The sequence below is a fragment of the Hipposideros armiger genome, unplaced genomic scaffold (assembly GCF_001890085.2).
Source record: "Hipposideros armiger isolate ML-2016 unplaced genomic scaffold, ASM189008v1 scaffold_675, whole genome shotgun sequence".
In the NCBI taxonomy this organism is placed as follows: Eukaryota; Metazoa; Chordata; class Mammalia; order Chiroptera; family Hipposideridae; genus Hipposideros; species Hipposideros armiger.
The window spans coordinates 226,977-240,311 of record NW_017732025.1 but is presented as its reverse complement, the minus strand read 5'-3'; the positions used below and the strand labels follow the sequence as shown (position 1 = coordinate 240,311).

At 42.7% G+C, this 13,335-nt stretch overlaps 1 protein-coding gene across 2 annotated transcripts in view; it reads left to right on the top strand.

The window, feature by feature from the left end:
* Positions 1-5,655: 5,655 nt before the first annotated feature.
* The window catches only part of MCOLN2 (mucolipin TRP cation channel 2), a 60,288-nt gene continuing 52,608 nt past the window's right edge, over positions 5,656-13,335 (top strand). Inside the window, exon 1 of one of the 2 annotated variants that reach the window (XM_019626420.1) lies at positions 5,656-5,890. In XM_019626420.1, coding sequence (XP_019481965.1) covers positions 5,814-5,890 — 77 coding nt within the window. In that variant the 5' untranslated portion in view covers positions 5,656-5,813. Of the gene's footprint in view, positions 5,891-6,208; positions 6,326-13,335 lie in introns of those variants that run through there. The other variant, XM_019626421.1, reaches the window with a different exon arrangement.

The window sequence follows — 13,335 nt, the reverse complement described above, 5'->3', positions numbered from 1 at the left end:
CTCATTATTTAATGCTGTGATGATCTACATAGAAACCATAATAGAATTAATAAATTCTCAAAACTAGAGGTTTCAGCAAGGTTGTTGGATGGAAGATCAATTTAACAACTCTTTAACCTTCATCTACACTATTAATCACCTAGAAAATATGACAGAAATCATAGTAGAAATAAAAATTATAAATTATCCAGCAATAATTCTAAGGTAGAATGTATAAAGCCTTCCCAGTGAAAATTTCAAAAACTTCTTTACAGAACATAAAAGAAGATCTGGATAATTGCAGAAGTAATGTATTCATGAATGGGGACAACTTAGCATAATAAAAATTCAATTCTCTTCAAATGAATCTATAAATTCAATGTGATAGAGGGGCTGGCCGAGTGGCTCATTGGGTAAGAGTTGGCTTGGGAGCGCTGGCTCTGAGCAGCAGGGCAGCCAGATCCGATCCCAAATAGGCCAGTGATGCTGCGCCCTCTACAGCTAAGATGATGAACAACAGCTTGACCTGGAGCTGGGCTGCCGTGGGTGGGTCACCGGTGACGGCATAGGCTGCAGTGGGGCTGCAGTGGCTGCTGTAAAGCTACCGTGGGTGGTCTGCAGCCAGCATGAGCAGCCGGCAGCTGCCTGAGCTGCCGTTAGCGGCTGTCCAGTGGCCGGCGACCAACTATCTCACCCAGGAAGAGCACAATGATCACAATACCAACATGGGCCAGTGAAGCGATGTCCTCCATAACTAGACTGAAGATCAAAATGACAGCAACTTGTCTGTTCCCCTCCCCCAATTCCCCAATAAAAATCTTTGGAAAAAAATTAAATAAATTCAATGTAATAGCAATGAAAATTTCAGGTTTCTTTTGAAACTCAAACACTGAATTTTAAAATTCATATGACAAGATCTATATGAGGAAAATTACAAAATTCTAATGAAAGAAATAAAAGAAGAACTAAATTAGTTGGAGAAATATTCCACGTCCATGGATAAAAAGACTCAATATTATTAAGATGTAAGTTCTCCTCAACTTGATCTATAGATTCAACACAATCCCAATCAAAACCCCAGTGATGTATTTTGTGGATATTGGCAAATTGATTCTGAAGTTTATATGGAGAGGCACAAGACTCAAAATAGCCAACACAACATTGAAGAAGAACAAAGTTGGAAAACTAACAACATCAAGAATTACTATAAATCTACAGTAGTCAAAGTGTGGTATTGGTGAAAGAATCGATAAACAGATCAATGGAACAGAATAGAGACCCCAGAAATGGACCCACACCAATAGAGTTAATTGATCTTTCACAAAGGAGCAAAGGCAATACAACGGAGCAAAGATAAGTCTTTTCAACAAATGCTGAAACAACTGGATATCCATATGTAAATAAATAAATAAATAAACAAACAAGCAATTAAACAAATCTAGACATAGACCTTAAACCATCACAAAAATTAACTCAAAATGGATTGTAGATATATATGTAACATACAAAAATAGAAAACTCCTAGAAAATAACATAGAAAAAAATATAGATGAACTTGGGCTAGGTGATGACTTTTTAGATACAACACCAAAGGCACAATCTATGAAAGAAAAAGTTGATATGTTAGTCTTTATTAAAATAACTTCTGCTCTGCAAAACACACCATCAAGAGAATCAGAAAATAAGCACACACTGGGAGAAAATATTTGCAAAAGACATATCTGAGAAATATTATTATACAAAATATGCAATGAACTCTTCAAAAGTCAACTATAAGAAAAACAGCCTGATTAAAAAATGGGTGAAAAACCTGAATAGACACCTCACTAGAGGATGTACAGATGGCGAATAAGCATATGAAAAGGTGCTCAACATCAAATGGCATTAGGGAATTGCAAATAAAACAATGAGATACTACTACACATGTACAGTAGAAAGTCCAAAATCCAAAACCCTGACAAATTCAAATGCTGGTAAGGATGTAGAGCAACATGAACTCTCATTTGTTTCTGGTGGGAATGCAAAATGGTACAGCATTTTGGAAGAAAGTTTGGCAGTTTCTTATAAAAGTATACTCCTACCACACATTCCAGCAAGTGTGCTCCTTGGTATTTATACAAATGAGTTGAAAACTTATGTCTATGCAAAAATCTGCACATGGATGTGTATTGCTTTATTCATAATTGCCGAAACTTGGAAGCAACCAAGATATCTTTCAGTAGGTGAGTGGATAAATAAACTGTGGTACATTCAGATTATAAAATATTATTTAGTGCTAAAAAGAAATGACCTATCAAGTCATGAAAAGACATAGCGGAACCTTAAGTGCATATTAGCAAGTGAAAGAAGCCAATCTGAAAAGGCTACACACTGTGTGATTCCAACTATATGATATTCTGGAAAAGGCCAAACTATGGAGACAGTAAAATGATCAGTGGTTGTTAGGGGTTGGAGGAGGGGGAAGAATGAATAGGCAGAGCTCAGAGGATTATTAGGGCAGTGACTTAATCCTCTTGGGCTGCTATAACACAATACCATAAAGAGGGTGGCTTATAAACAAGAGAAATTTACTTCTCACAGTTCTGGAAGCTGGGATGTCCAAGATTAAGGCACCAGCAGATTCAGTACTTGGTGGGAGCCTGATTTCAGGTTTGCAGACAGCTGTCTTATTGCTGTGTTCTCACATGGTGAAAGAGGGCAAGGAAGTTCTCAGGGACCTCCTTTATAAGGACACTAAATCCCACTCATCAATCCCACCATGACGACATAGTCATCTCCCAAGGGCTCCATCTCAAAATACCATCACTTTAGGCATTAGGATTTAACATATAAATTTGGGGTGGGGACACAAACATTCAGTCTATAGCAGGTAGTGAAACCATTCTGTATGAAACTATAATGATAGATACATGTCATTGCATTTGTCAAAACTCACAAGCTGCACAACAAGAGTGAACCCTAATGTAAAGTGTGTACTTTGGGTGATGATGTGTCAGTGTAGATTCATTTGTTAGAAGAAATGCACCAGTTGATAGTAGTGAAGGCTGTGTATGTGTAGGGGGAGGAAGTATATGGGAATACTCTGTACTTCCTGCTTAATTTTCCTGTGAACCTACAAGTGCACTAAAAATAAAGTCTATTATAAAAAATTAAAAATAATATTTTATGATATGTGGGACACAGTCACTCTTTTGTTTATATAATACATTGTCTGTGATTGCCTTCACACTACAACAGCAGAGTTAAGTACTTGCAACAGAGACAGTACATCCCCCAAAGCCTAAAATGTTTACTATCTGGTCCTTCTATAGAAAAGGTTTGCTAACCCCTGACTCATAAGATAATTTGCTGAAAACTGACTTAGTCCCATAGAAAAATTGAACTGCCTTCCTATCTGCCACCACATGCAAATTTGAAGTACCATGGAATTTGGTATGAAGAATAAAACTAACATACTATAGAAAGTGCAGAAAAATATTTATGACCTAGGGATAGAGAAAAACTTCTTAAGACCGCAAAAGCACAAGCCATAGGGATTAATATTTTTAATTTTGGTTTCACAAGATCAAAATGAAGAACTTCCATCCAAGGAAGAACATCATGGACAAAGTTAAGACATAGGTGAAGACTGAAAGAAGATATTTACAATGTTTATACTGGCAAGGGATTGCCAGCTAGAATATACAAAGACTACTTGCACATCAACAAATTTGGAAAGGATATGAACAGTAAGTAAATAAAAGGCACAATATTTTTCTCCTATTTATTTGTTCTTTTCCACATAAACTTTGCAGTAAATATTGTTCTTGCCTACCTATCCCAAAAAAACAATTGCATTTTTACTATTAGCCTGTTGTACATTTTCTAGACTTAAAAAAGTCCCCTTTCACATTGTAAATCAGTGAAATTTTCATATTAAGGTAACCTGTTAGAGATATTCAAGACCTCTGGTTTGTAAGTTTAAAATTCCTTGTTATAGTACACTACTGATCAAAATGTTCTTGTGTTATTTGGTTATTGGACATGACAAAATTGAGTCAGTGTACGTAACTTTTTGTACTCTGATATGCAGAACACAGCCGTTTGAAAGGAACAAAGCATAGCACAAAACAATGACCATTGCTGCCAGCGAGAAATGAGCCAGGATCTTTACCATAAGCAGTGACTTTCTGAAAATGAGAGCCTTAACTGTGAGCTACTTTACTAATTGAGAATGATCTTAGTGCTTAGAAACTAACCTTCAACTCTCTTAGTTTGTGTGATATTCACAACTTTCAACCATCTGATTCCAGGCATCTTCCATTCTCACACTCTTCCGCTCTTCCCCATCCCTAATTCCCCCCCACAGTCAGGTTAAGTATTTCCTAGAACCTTGCTACTAGAGTGACGCCTGGACCAGCAAGCATCAGCAACATCTTCTAGTTAGAAATGCAAAACCTCAAGTCCAATTCCAGACCTATTGATTCAGAGCTGGCTTCAAAGCCATCCCCTGGTGTTTCACTTGCACATTAAAATTTGAGCTATTTGGAGCTCCCTTTTGCAGCTACTTCTCCACAAGAAGAAACAGATACTTGGAGCGCTGTAACATTTCCTCTGTGTGTCTCCTAAAAAGGAACCTAACCACACCACTGTGGCACCCAACTTTGGAAACTGTGACTACACAAACGGGATCTTGCAAGCCTGTCTGTACCCAGTGGGCACCTCGGATGAAAAGGTCTCTAAAACAAGGCATTTTTGCCTAATAGCCTATTGGAAGTGACTTTCGAGAGAAGGTCAGTTATGTATGTTTTGATACGCGTCCTTCTGTCCAGTGGCTTCTGCCTGGAGAAGCATATTAAACTAATTACCGACAGAATATTCTTTGCCCTAGCTAAGCCCAGAGACTTCCACACACTTGCTGATCCAAACAGCCTGGAATCGCGGACTTTCGATGCTGCTGCCACTACGTGAAGAATAGGGATAGACAGACTCCCTTGGAAAGAGCCTGTTGGCTGGGTCCAAACTGCCAAGTCGACATCACCCTCAGCTGAACATGGCTTTGGGCACGCGCTCGCGACCCTCATCTCTAAGGTTCAGGTCCGGCTTCCCACAGGCGTGTTCCTTTCGTGCACCTGAAGGGAAGAGCAGAGGTGGCGGCTGCAGCCAGGAGCGCGGGCCTCCTGGGTCCTGCCATTCCCGCGGTGCCGCCCCTCTGCGCCCGCCCGGGGCCACGCGGACACTCGCTCCGCGCGCAGGGGGACCGCTCCAGCTCTCCCACGCGAGCGAAGGGCGATTCGTTTTTCTTTTCCTGGTGTGCCTGGAGCACTTGCAACACCTGTGAAACATGACCCTGTCACAGAGTTTTTTGCACTTCAGCATAAAAACACCCCTGAAAGAACTTGTCAGTTGAATGCGACGGCCTAGACTCTAGAGGGAAAGGATCATGTCTTTCATGTCCCAGTATCCACAGTACCCAGCACTCAGCGTGGCCCTCAGTGAGTGCGTCTTGAACTCATCAGAGTAGAAATGACTAAAGAAATGGACAAATGAACGGATGCAGACAACAAGGAAAGAATGGAGACATCAAGGAAGAGATGAAGACAGGCCGGAGCTGCGGAGGGCTGGGAGTCCGCGGCCCCGCCGCCCGGGGGCGGTGTGGAGGGCGCGCGGGCTGCCCGGACCCCTTAAAAGGCGCTTCTCCCCAGCCCTACCTCCAGGCGGACACCCGGGAGGCGGAGCGGGGCGGGCCGGACGCGCGCGGCACCCGGGAGACGAGCTCGGAGCCCCCGGCAGGCGCCCGCGCCGGAGGCAGGTGCGGCCGCCCACCTTTGGCCTCTAGTTCCAGCCGCATCGTCATGCCCCGCGGCGCCGAGGCGCTGGACCTGCCAGTGCGGAACCGAGCCTCGGCCCTGTCTTTGGGGCCCCGCCGCAGGTCAGTACCCCGGGGGCGCTCGGCGCCGTCTGCTGAGCGCGCCATGGGCCCCCTTCCATTCCACGGTCCCTCTCGGGGGGCCCTGCCGCCGCCCCCTCCCGGGGCTGCTTTCCTCCGTGGGTCTTCTCGCTACCGCACCTGCGCTCCCATCTCCCACCCGCTTCGAGGCCGCCCGCCACCCGGGGCTCCGAGAGGCCGGCTTGCGACACGTGGAAAAAGTCTTCCAGGAACCCCGGGGCGGGCGACGACGAGGCGGAGTTGGTGACCCGGAGGCGGGGCGGGAACGCCCGGCCACGCGCCGCTTTTCATCGGCCGGCACAGATCAGCCTTGCAGCCCAGCGGCCGACCCCTCCAAGCGGTGCCCGCGGCGCCGGGCCCCCCGCCGCGTCTGCCTCCCGGCCAGGGTCTGCGTGCCCCGCGCGGCGGGCAGAAAGGGTAAGCGAGGAGGGCTAAGAGAAGGCGGCCCGCCTGGACGGGCTCCAGAACTGCAGGGAGACTGTCCCCGCAAGGCCCACATGCGTGGGCACCGAAGGCTTTTCCTGCTCTGGATCCCAAGAGCCGCGGAAAGTTTGGAAGGCAGAGGCAGGGCCCGGCAGGCGTATCCCTTTCCTCAGGCCAGGAAGCCAGAGAGAGGATCAGGTGTTTTCAGGTTAACCCGTCAGGTGAGGCGCTTGAGCTGCGCCTTTCAGGATATCGGACCTTGGAGCAATCCTCATCAAGTGGATGGCTTTACTGTTCTAGACCAGCGCCTTCTTGCTGCCTTGGGAACGCTTATATTAACTGCGTGCAGTTAGTTAAATAAGACTGTGCTTTGACTTCCGGAACAACCAGGCCTTTTCCCCAGGTGGGAGGGTTATAGTGTGGTTAACCTCAATTTCTCGGCCTGCATGAAAAGGCGTCCAGTTCAGCCGAATGGCGCTGCCAGGGGACCCCGCCTCTGTGGTCAAAGCTGCAACCAGCCAGGCGCGCAGCTGAGCGGGGTGATGAGCACAAACCGGCCTTGGCTCCCCTTTCCCTGCTTGCAAAACAAATAAAGTGGTGGGTCGTTCAACTTTCTTAAAATAGAGACTTTCCTGTCTTTCCTGCATGGCGCTCTCAAATATTATAAATGGGCTTACTGCTAGCAAGGAACGCCAGAATTCAAGAGAATTTACTTGATCTCTGGTGTATTCACTTGATCTCAGCTCTGCTTGCACTGATAAACAGGTTTGTGCTCATGGTGTGGTATATCATCTTTCTATCTTTTTTCTCGACTCCAGTATTTTTCTTAGCACATTTCCTTCAGGACTTAAATGGTTTTTCATCATATTTAGTCAGTGTCTTCAGAAGTTCCCATTCGACAGTATGGTGGGGAGACACAGTTGGGTGTGAACATAAATAGCTTTTGAAGGGATTCAGATTTGCGCTATATATGCCTGGTTGGACAGTGCCCCTGGGAAACAAGATTGTGTGTCTTGGTAAACTGGAAATGGAAGAGGGGGTCAGGAAGAGAGAGATGGGAGAGGCTCTCTGAGGATGTCAGGATGCACATTCTGGTGTTTTATGTGGAAGGGACCAACTACCTTGTTCTCCCCAGAGCTGGGATATGGATTTCTACTTTCAGAAACGGCACACCACCTTTCTGATGTGCTAACCCAAGAGCAGACGTTTAGGGGAATCTGGTAGCTTCTTCCTATTGAGTCAGCAGTCTCGAGATTTTAGCTCATCTTCCTCTTCATACTTTAAGAAGAGTCCAACTCCCATAACTGTAAACGTCCCCTTCTCCTTTCATAAGAACCTTCCATAAATCAGGTTCAGTGGCCTGGATCCTTTAAAAACAGGCACATGTGCCATGCTGCCCCTGACCATTCCCATGTAGATCATAATCATAATCATGTCATTTTATTTAATCTACTGCTCTTAAGAATCTGTCAATTCCCATGAAGTGTTCAAAGAGGCCTCATTCTTTTCTCCCAAGGAGGAGCATATCAAAAGTGTTATTTTAAACAAAGCAATGCATATAAAATATCTTAAGGAAGTAGGTAGACTAGGGAGACAAGTTTTGAACAGAGCGACAGAGAAAACAGAACTGAAAGTCAGAGATGATCATATTCACATACTAATAATCTCTTTGGTTAGGCCTCTAATACAAAGTGAAACCCAGTATAAGACAATTCTTAAAACTTAAATAGAAAAACAGGTGGTTTCTTCTGGCTACAATTTTCAAAGTAAAAATTGTGGCCGATGAAACCCCCTTTGGCTATGACAGTTCAAAGTGCAATCTTCCCTGAGGCTTGACTGCTATCTTGAGCTGAGGCCAGAAATCCAAGTTCTGTTCTAAAGAATGAAATCACCCTTTTGTGAGCTCTCACCTCACCTGTTATGGGCTTCATAGGAAAAAGTAATTTTATTTTTTTTATTAAACTGCAATATTCATTTCCATATCAAGTGTTTTAAAGACTTTTTGTTGCTTTGTTTGTTTACTGGTTTGCTTGCTTTGGCAGTCATCTGGGCCTTTTTCTTTCCACTTTCCTCAGCCTACCTGTAGCTGAGCTCGCTACTCTGTTTTGAGCTTGGGCCCCTGCCTCTTCCCTGGTGTGACAAGACAGCTTTGGGGGTATTTCTTTACCCTCAGCTGGAGGGACTGCTTTCTTTCTTCTCCTCTGAAGGTTGTATTTTATTATCTCCCCTTTTAATACATTTAGTTTCAGCCTAAAACATCTGTCAGGCTAATAACTGGCGACTAGAGTCTAAAGATTCTGGAAGATTGTCCTTGGTATAATTCCAAACGGCTCACAATTTAAATGGTGGGCTTTGAAAGAAAACTGTATCACCTACAGCAAGCAGAGGGAGTTGCTAGAGGTAGGGCGAATCGAAGGATTTTCCCAACCGACACTGTCCAAAAGTAAGTTAAACTCAGTCAGTGTTTTGAGGAAAAAACATTAATTATAACTTCTTTTAATTTTATGTTAACATAGGGACAGTCATCAGCATGACCCTGTTAAATTGGGCACTTATTGAAAATTTTAGAGAAAGAAAAATGGAAGAAAATGCCATAATTCCAGTCATCAGATTCAGCTGTAACTGCGTTTGGAATCCTGTATTGCTGAGACATGAAGTTTTGCTTTACTCACCTCCAACCCAGAGTGCTGATTCTTCAGGATGTGTTTTCAAAGGGAGTGAGGCTTGTTCAGAACAAGCGCTTCTTAAATGCACAGCTCTAGTTCTGTTTTCCTACTGGCCTGAAGCTGCAAAGTGGTGATAGCATATGATTTTTAGGAACTTAGTGGCATGGTTGTCTTTAGGGAAGTTCCAGAAAGTTGTAGTGTGGTCATCTTGTAAGGGTGGCTCTAGTGGACAATGAAAAGCACCTACAGTTTTTCTTATGGGTGCTTCTCAGGATTAGAATGACCAGTCATTTATTTTCTGAGAGCTGCACTATGAAGGTAACCAAGGTTTTTTTCTTGGACTTTTTTTTTTCTTAACTTCCTTTAAATGGGGCCCCATTACCCCAGAGCCTCATCTAACCGGACCTCTCCCGCCCCCTCTCCGGCCCCTCCTCCTCTCTCTTTCTCTCTGATTGGTCTAAATAAAGTCTGCCATCTGCCAGATTGCCCTGTGACATTCACCCTGGGGCCAACATGGTCATTGCTGTAGAAACATTGAATTTTAATCTCTGCATTTACTTCTCTTCCTTCACCTCCCATCCACCACTTACAAACTAAGGGCAGGGAGATACTTGATTACCTGATACATATTATTAGACGCTCCCTTTTTGAAATAGCTTATTTTAACTCATATTAACTCAAGAATTCACATGTTAATTGACAAAAATAAGAAAAGATGGAAACCTTGAAGACGAACATTAATGTGACCTATATAATAGTACTTCACAGTCCCACGATTTTGTTTTCCTGGCTGTGCATGTCTAGACTTTTATAATGTCTACATACAGATATAAATGTCAACATTTTGGAGAAATGGGCTCCCAATATCTTTTTATTATAACTTTTAAAAAATTTAGCAATATGTCATAGACATCTTTAAGTCAATACAGTTACAATGAACATTTTTGTAATCATGTTTTTGACTGGTGATTTAAACATTTGCAGTATAAATCCATAGAAGTTTGATTCCTAGATCACAGGTACTCTTCAAGAAAGTGCCCTTCAAAAAGTTACGTTTCCTTCAATATAGTTTTTTCGTTATTGATAAAATTTAAGATAACAATTTTCACCAGTCTGATGATTAGTAAATTTTTGTTCTTGTTAATGTTCACTGGTCTGTGAACTCTGAGGGAAGCATGAAGTCCCACTTCTGAGGCAGGGACTTCATGTCCTCCATATGTTGGATGATCATAATAGCCAACACTGAAGACACTAAAGTCATCATATGATTTGTCATGACAGGGATTAAAAGAGCACCTGAGGTGTCTACATATTTGGGTCAGGGTTGAAAAATTCGCATGGGTTTGATTGTTCCAAGTTTTTGGGCTGGGATTCTCTAAGAAATAGATTTCATTTGTTTTCCACCAAATACCAGAATTTTTATCTAGGCCCCAAGTAATATTTGGGAGCTGAAGTACATCTCTTTTCCAGGATCGAGTTGCGTTATTCCCTGAATTTTCCCACATTAGAGAGACATTGTTAGAAGTAATATTGAAGTCACTTAAGGACCATCGATATGTGAACTTATGGCCATCTGAATCATACAAAAGTCACATATTTTTAAAGGGGCAGAACCTAAGATTCTGCCTGAACCATTTATATTTTCAAAATAGACAAGTTATCAGTAAGAGTCCAGATTATATTCCCTTGTGAGTTGGAGGACCTTATGAATGGATCTGGCTACAGGAAAGTCATGTGTTTCATCAATATTTTTTGAGGTTTGAAAATAAAGAACTTTAAATCCAGTATTATGTCCTGTTAGGTTTTCTAAGCTTTCAAGGCATAGGGACCAAGCCGCTAATTCTGGCTCATAATGAGCATGGTTAGCTCTGATGTCTATCCAACCATCAGTTAAATTAATGCTGCTGGGTAATTGTTGGGCAGTGGGAACGAAAAGGTGTTCAAGGGCAAATACAGTAGACATTGCAGTAAGCAGACAAAAAATCTGAGCATTTCATCTCGAAGTTAGACTCAAGAGCTAGGGAAAAGGAAGCATGTTTTCTCAAGAGTTTTGTTCAGGCAAAAATTAGGTTATGTTAGCAATATAGTCAGTAATGAAACAAAGGTGATCAAAGGGAAGACAAGTATAAGGGCTGCTGGGCAGAATCATATATGACCGGAGTCTTGGGAGAGCCATCTACATAAGGTGGGGTCTGCTTTGATCCAAGAATGAAAATTCTAGTAGTGATCTTGGGTTGTTTAGAGATTTTTCAGCCAAAGATCTCCAATAGGCTGAAATGACCACTCAGGTGTGGGTGTCCTTTTTAAATGTGAAACATAATCTATGAGTCAATTTACCTTTAAGTTTAGCACCACAGCATTAATTAGTAATACCTGATATGGGCCTTTCCATTGAGTCTGAAGGGCATCTTAATGGAGATGGCATTTCCAATAGACATAATCTCCAGGTTGATATCATGATGTTGTAGATCTTCATCTCCTGGGCGTGGGAAGATTGCTGCACCAACTGCGAGTTAGTCTTAAGGGCCCTTATAATTTTTGTTTTTACAATAAATCGGGAGATCTCAGTTCATCAGTACAAGTGCACACATTCATAATCTCATGGGTCTACCGGTAATAGGAGATAGCCTATGTTTGCCAAAGGGAGTAGATCTTAGATTTAGCAATAGCAAGAGAATCTATCAGTTTTATTTTCCTTTCTTTCTCTCTTTCTTTCTCTCTTTCTTTCTCTCTTTCTTTCTCTCTTTCTTTCTTTCTTTCTTTCTTTCTTTCTTTCTTTCTTTGTTAGTTTCAGGTGTGCAAAACAATGTAATAGTTAGACATTTATAGCCCTCACAAAGTGATAACCCCCCTCCCCCAATCTACTACCCCTCTGACATTGTTTATAGCTGTTACAGTTCCACTGACTCTATTCCTTATGCTGTACCAGCTTTTCTATTTTGAGTTTTGATTATCCTGTTAGTCTGTCCTACAAGACCACAAGACTGGGGATGATAAGCACAATGAAAATGTTGCAAAATTGACCAGATCTTATAAACAGATTGTGTAATTTGTCCTGTGATATGAGTTCTCTGGTTGCTATGGAGCTCTGAGGGGATTCCCCAAGTGGGGAAGCACTCTTCTAGGGTTATTTTACTTACTGCTGAGGCTGTGGATCTGTGGCATGGGAGTGCATCCGCCTAGTGAGAAAACATACAAAGCATTATAACACATATTTGTATTCTTGAGAAGGGGACAATTGAGTAAAGCCCATTTGCCAAACCTCGAAGGGTCCTAAAAGCAAGGGAAAATGCCCATAGATGCATCAGTAGGCTTTCCAGGGATGGGCTTTAGGCAGATTTGGCATTTTTTTTATACCTAGGTAGCTATCTTTGGATATGGCTTCCAGAAGTTTGTTTTCCCCATAAAGCTGTTTTTGTCAGTGTTCCAGTGATTTAAGTAATGTACATATTGTAATATATGATGTATGCAATCAAGGAGGAGTGGCCAGTTGTTTGGACCTACTCATAAGTTTCTTTTAGGGTCAAACTTACAGCCTTATTCTATGTCTTTTTTGTTGAACAGCTAAATGCTGTGCTTCCATAATGTTATCTTTAAATCCCCAATTGCTTCAGCGGATAGCATAGGTGCTTTCATTAGGGGCTGAGATTGTTTTATTTTATTTTTCTTAAAGATTTTATTGGGGATTTGGAGGAGGAGGACAGTGTTGGGGAATTGGGGAAGGGAACAGCCAAGCCATTGTCCTTCAGTCTTAGTTGTGGAGGGCACAGCTAGCTCAGTTCCAAGTCCAGTCACCATCTGGTCGCCCGTCGGCAGCTCGCGGCTGCACAGCTCAAGGTGTTGTGTTAATCTTAGTTTCAGGAGGGCGGAGCCGACATCCCATGTGGGAGTCCAACTGGCAACCCTGTTTTTAGGATCATGTGCTCTCATCAGCTGAGCCAGAGCAGCTTGCCTTGAGCACAGCTCCCTGGCCCATGTGGGAATCGAACCGGTGACCCTGTTGCTCAGAGCTTGTGCTCTTAACCAACTGAGCCACTCAGCTGGCCCCTGAGATTGTTTTAATGCTGCTAACTTAACAGCAGTGTCTGGCAAATGATTACATTTACTTGCCTCCATATTTGCCATTGAATGTTTCTGGTTGTTTTGACTGCTAAAGATTTAAGTAATTGGATAGCCTCTAAGTGTTCTTAAATATAAGAACTTTTTAACCTTTTGTCCAGAAGAAGTCAGAATTCTCTCTGTTGTCGCATACCAAAGTCAGGGGCCATACCAGAGGCATAGCTGCTGTCAGTATAAATGTTAGCCCTTTTATCTTTGGCCAATATGGAAGCTCAAATA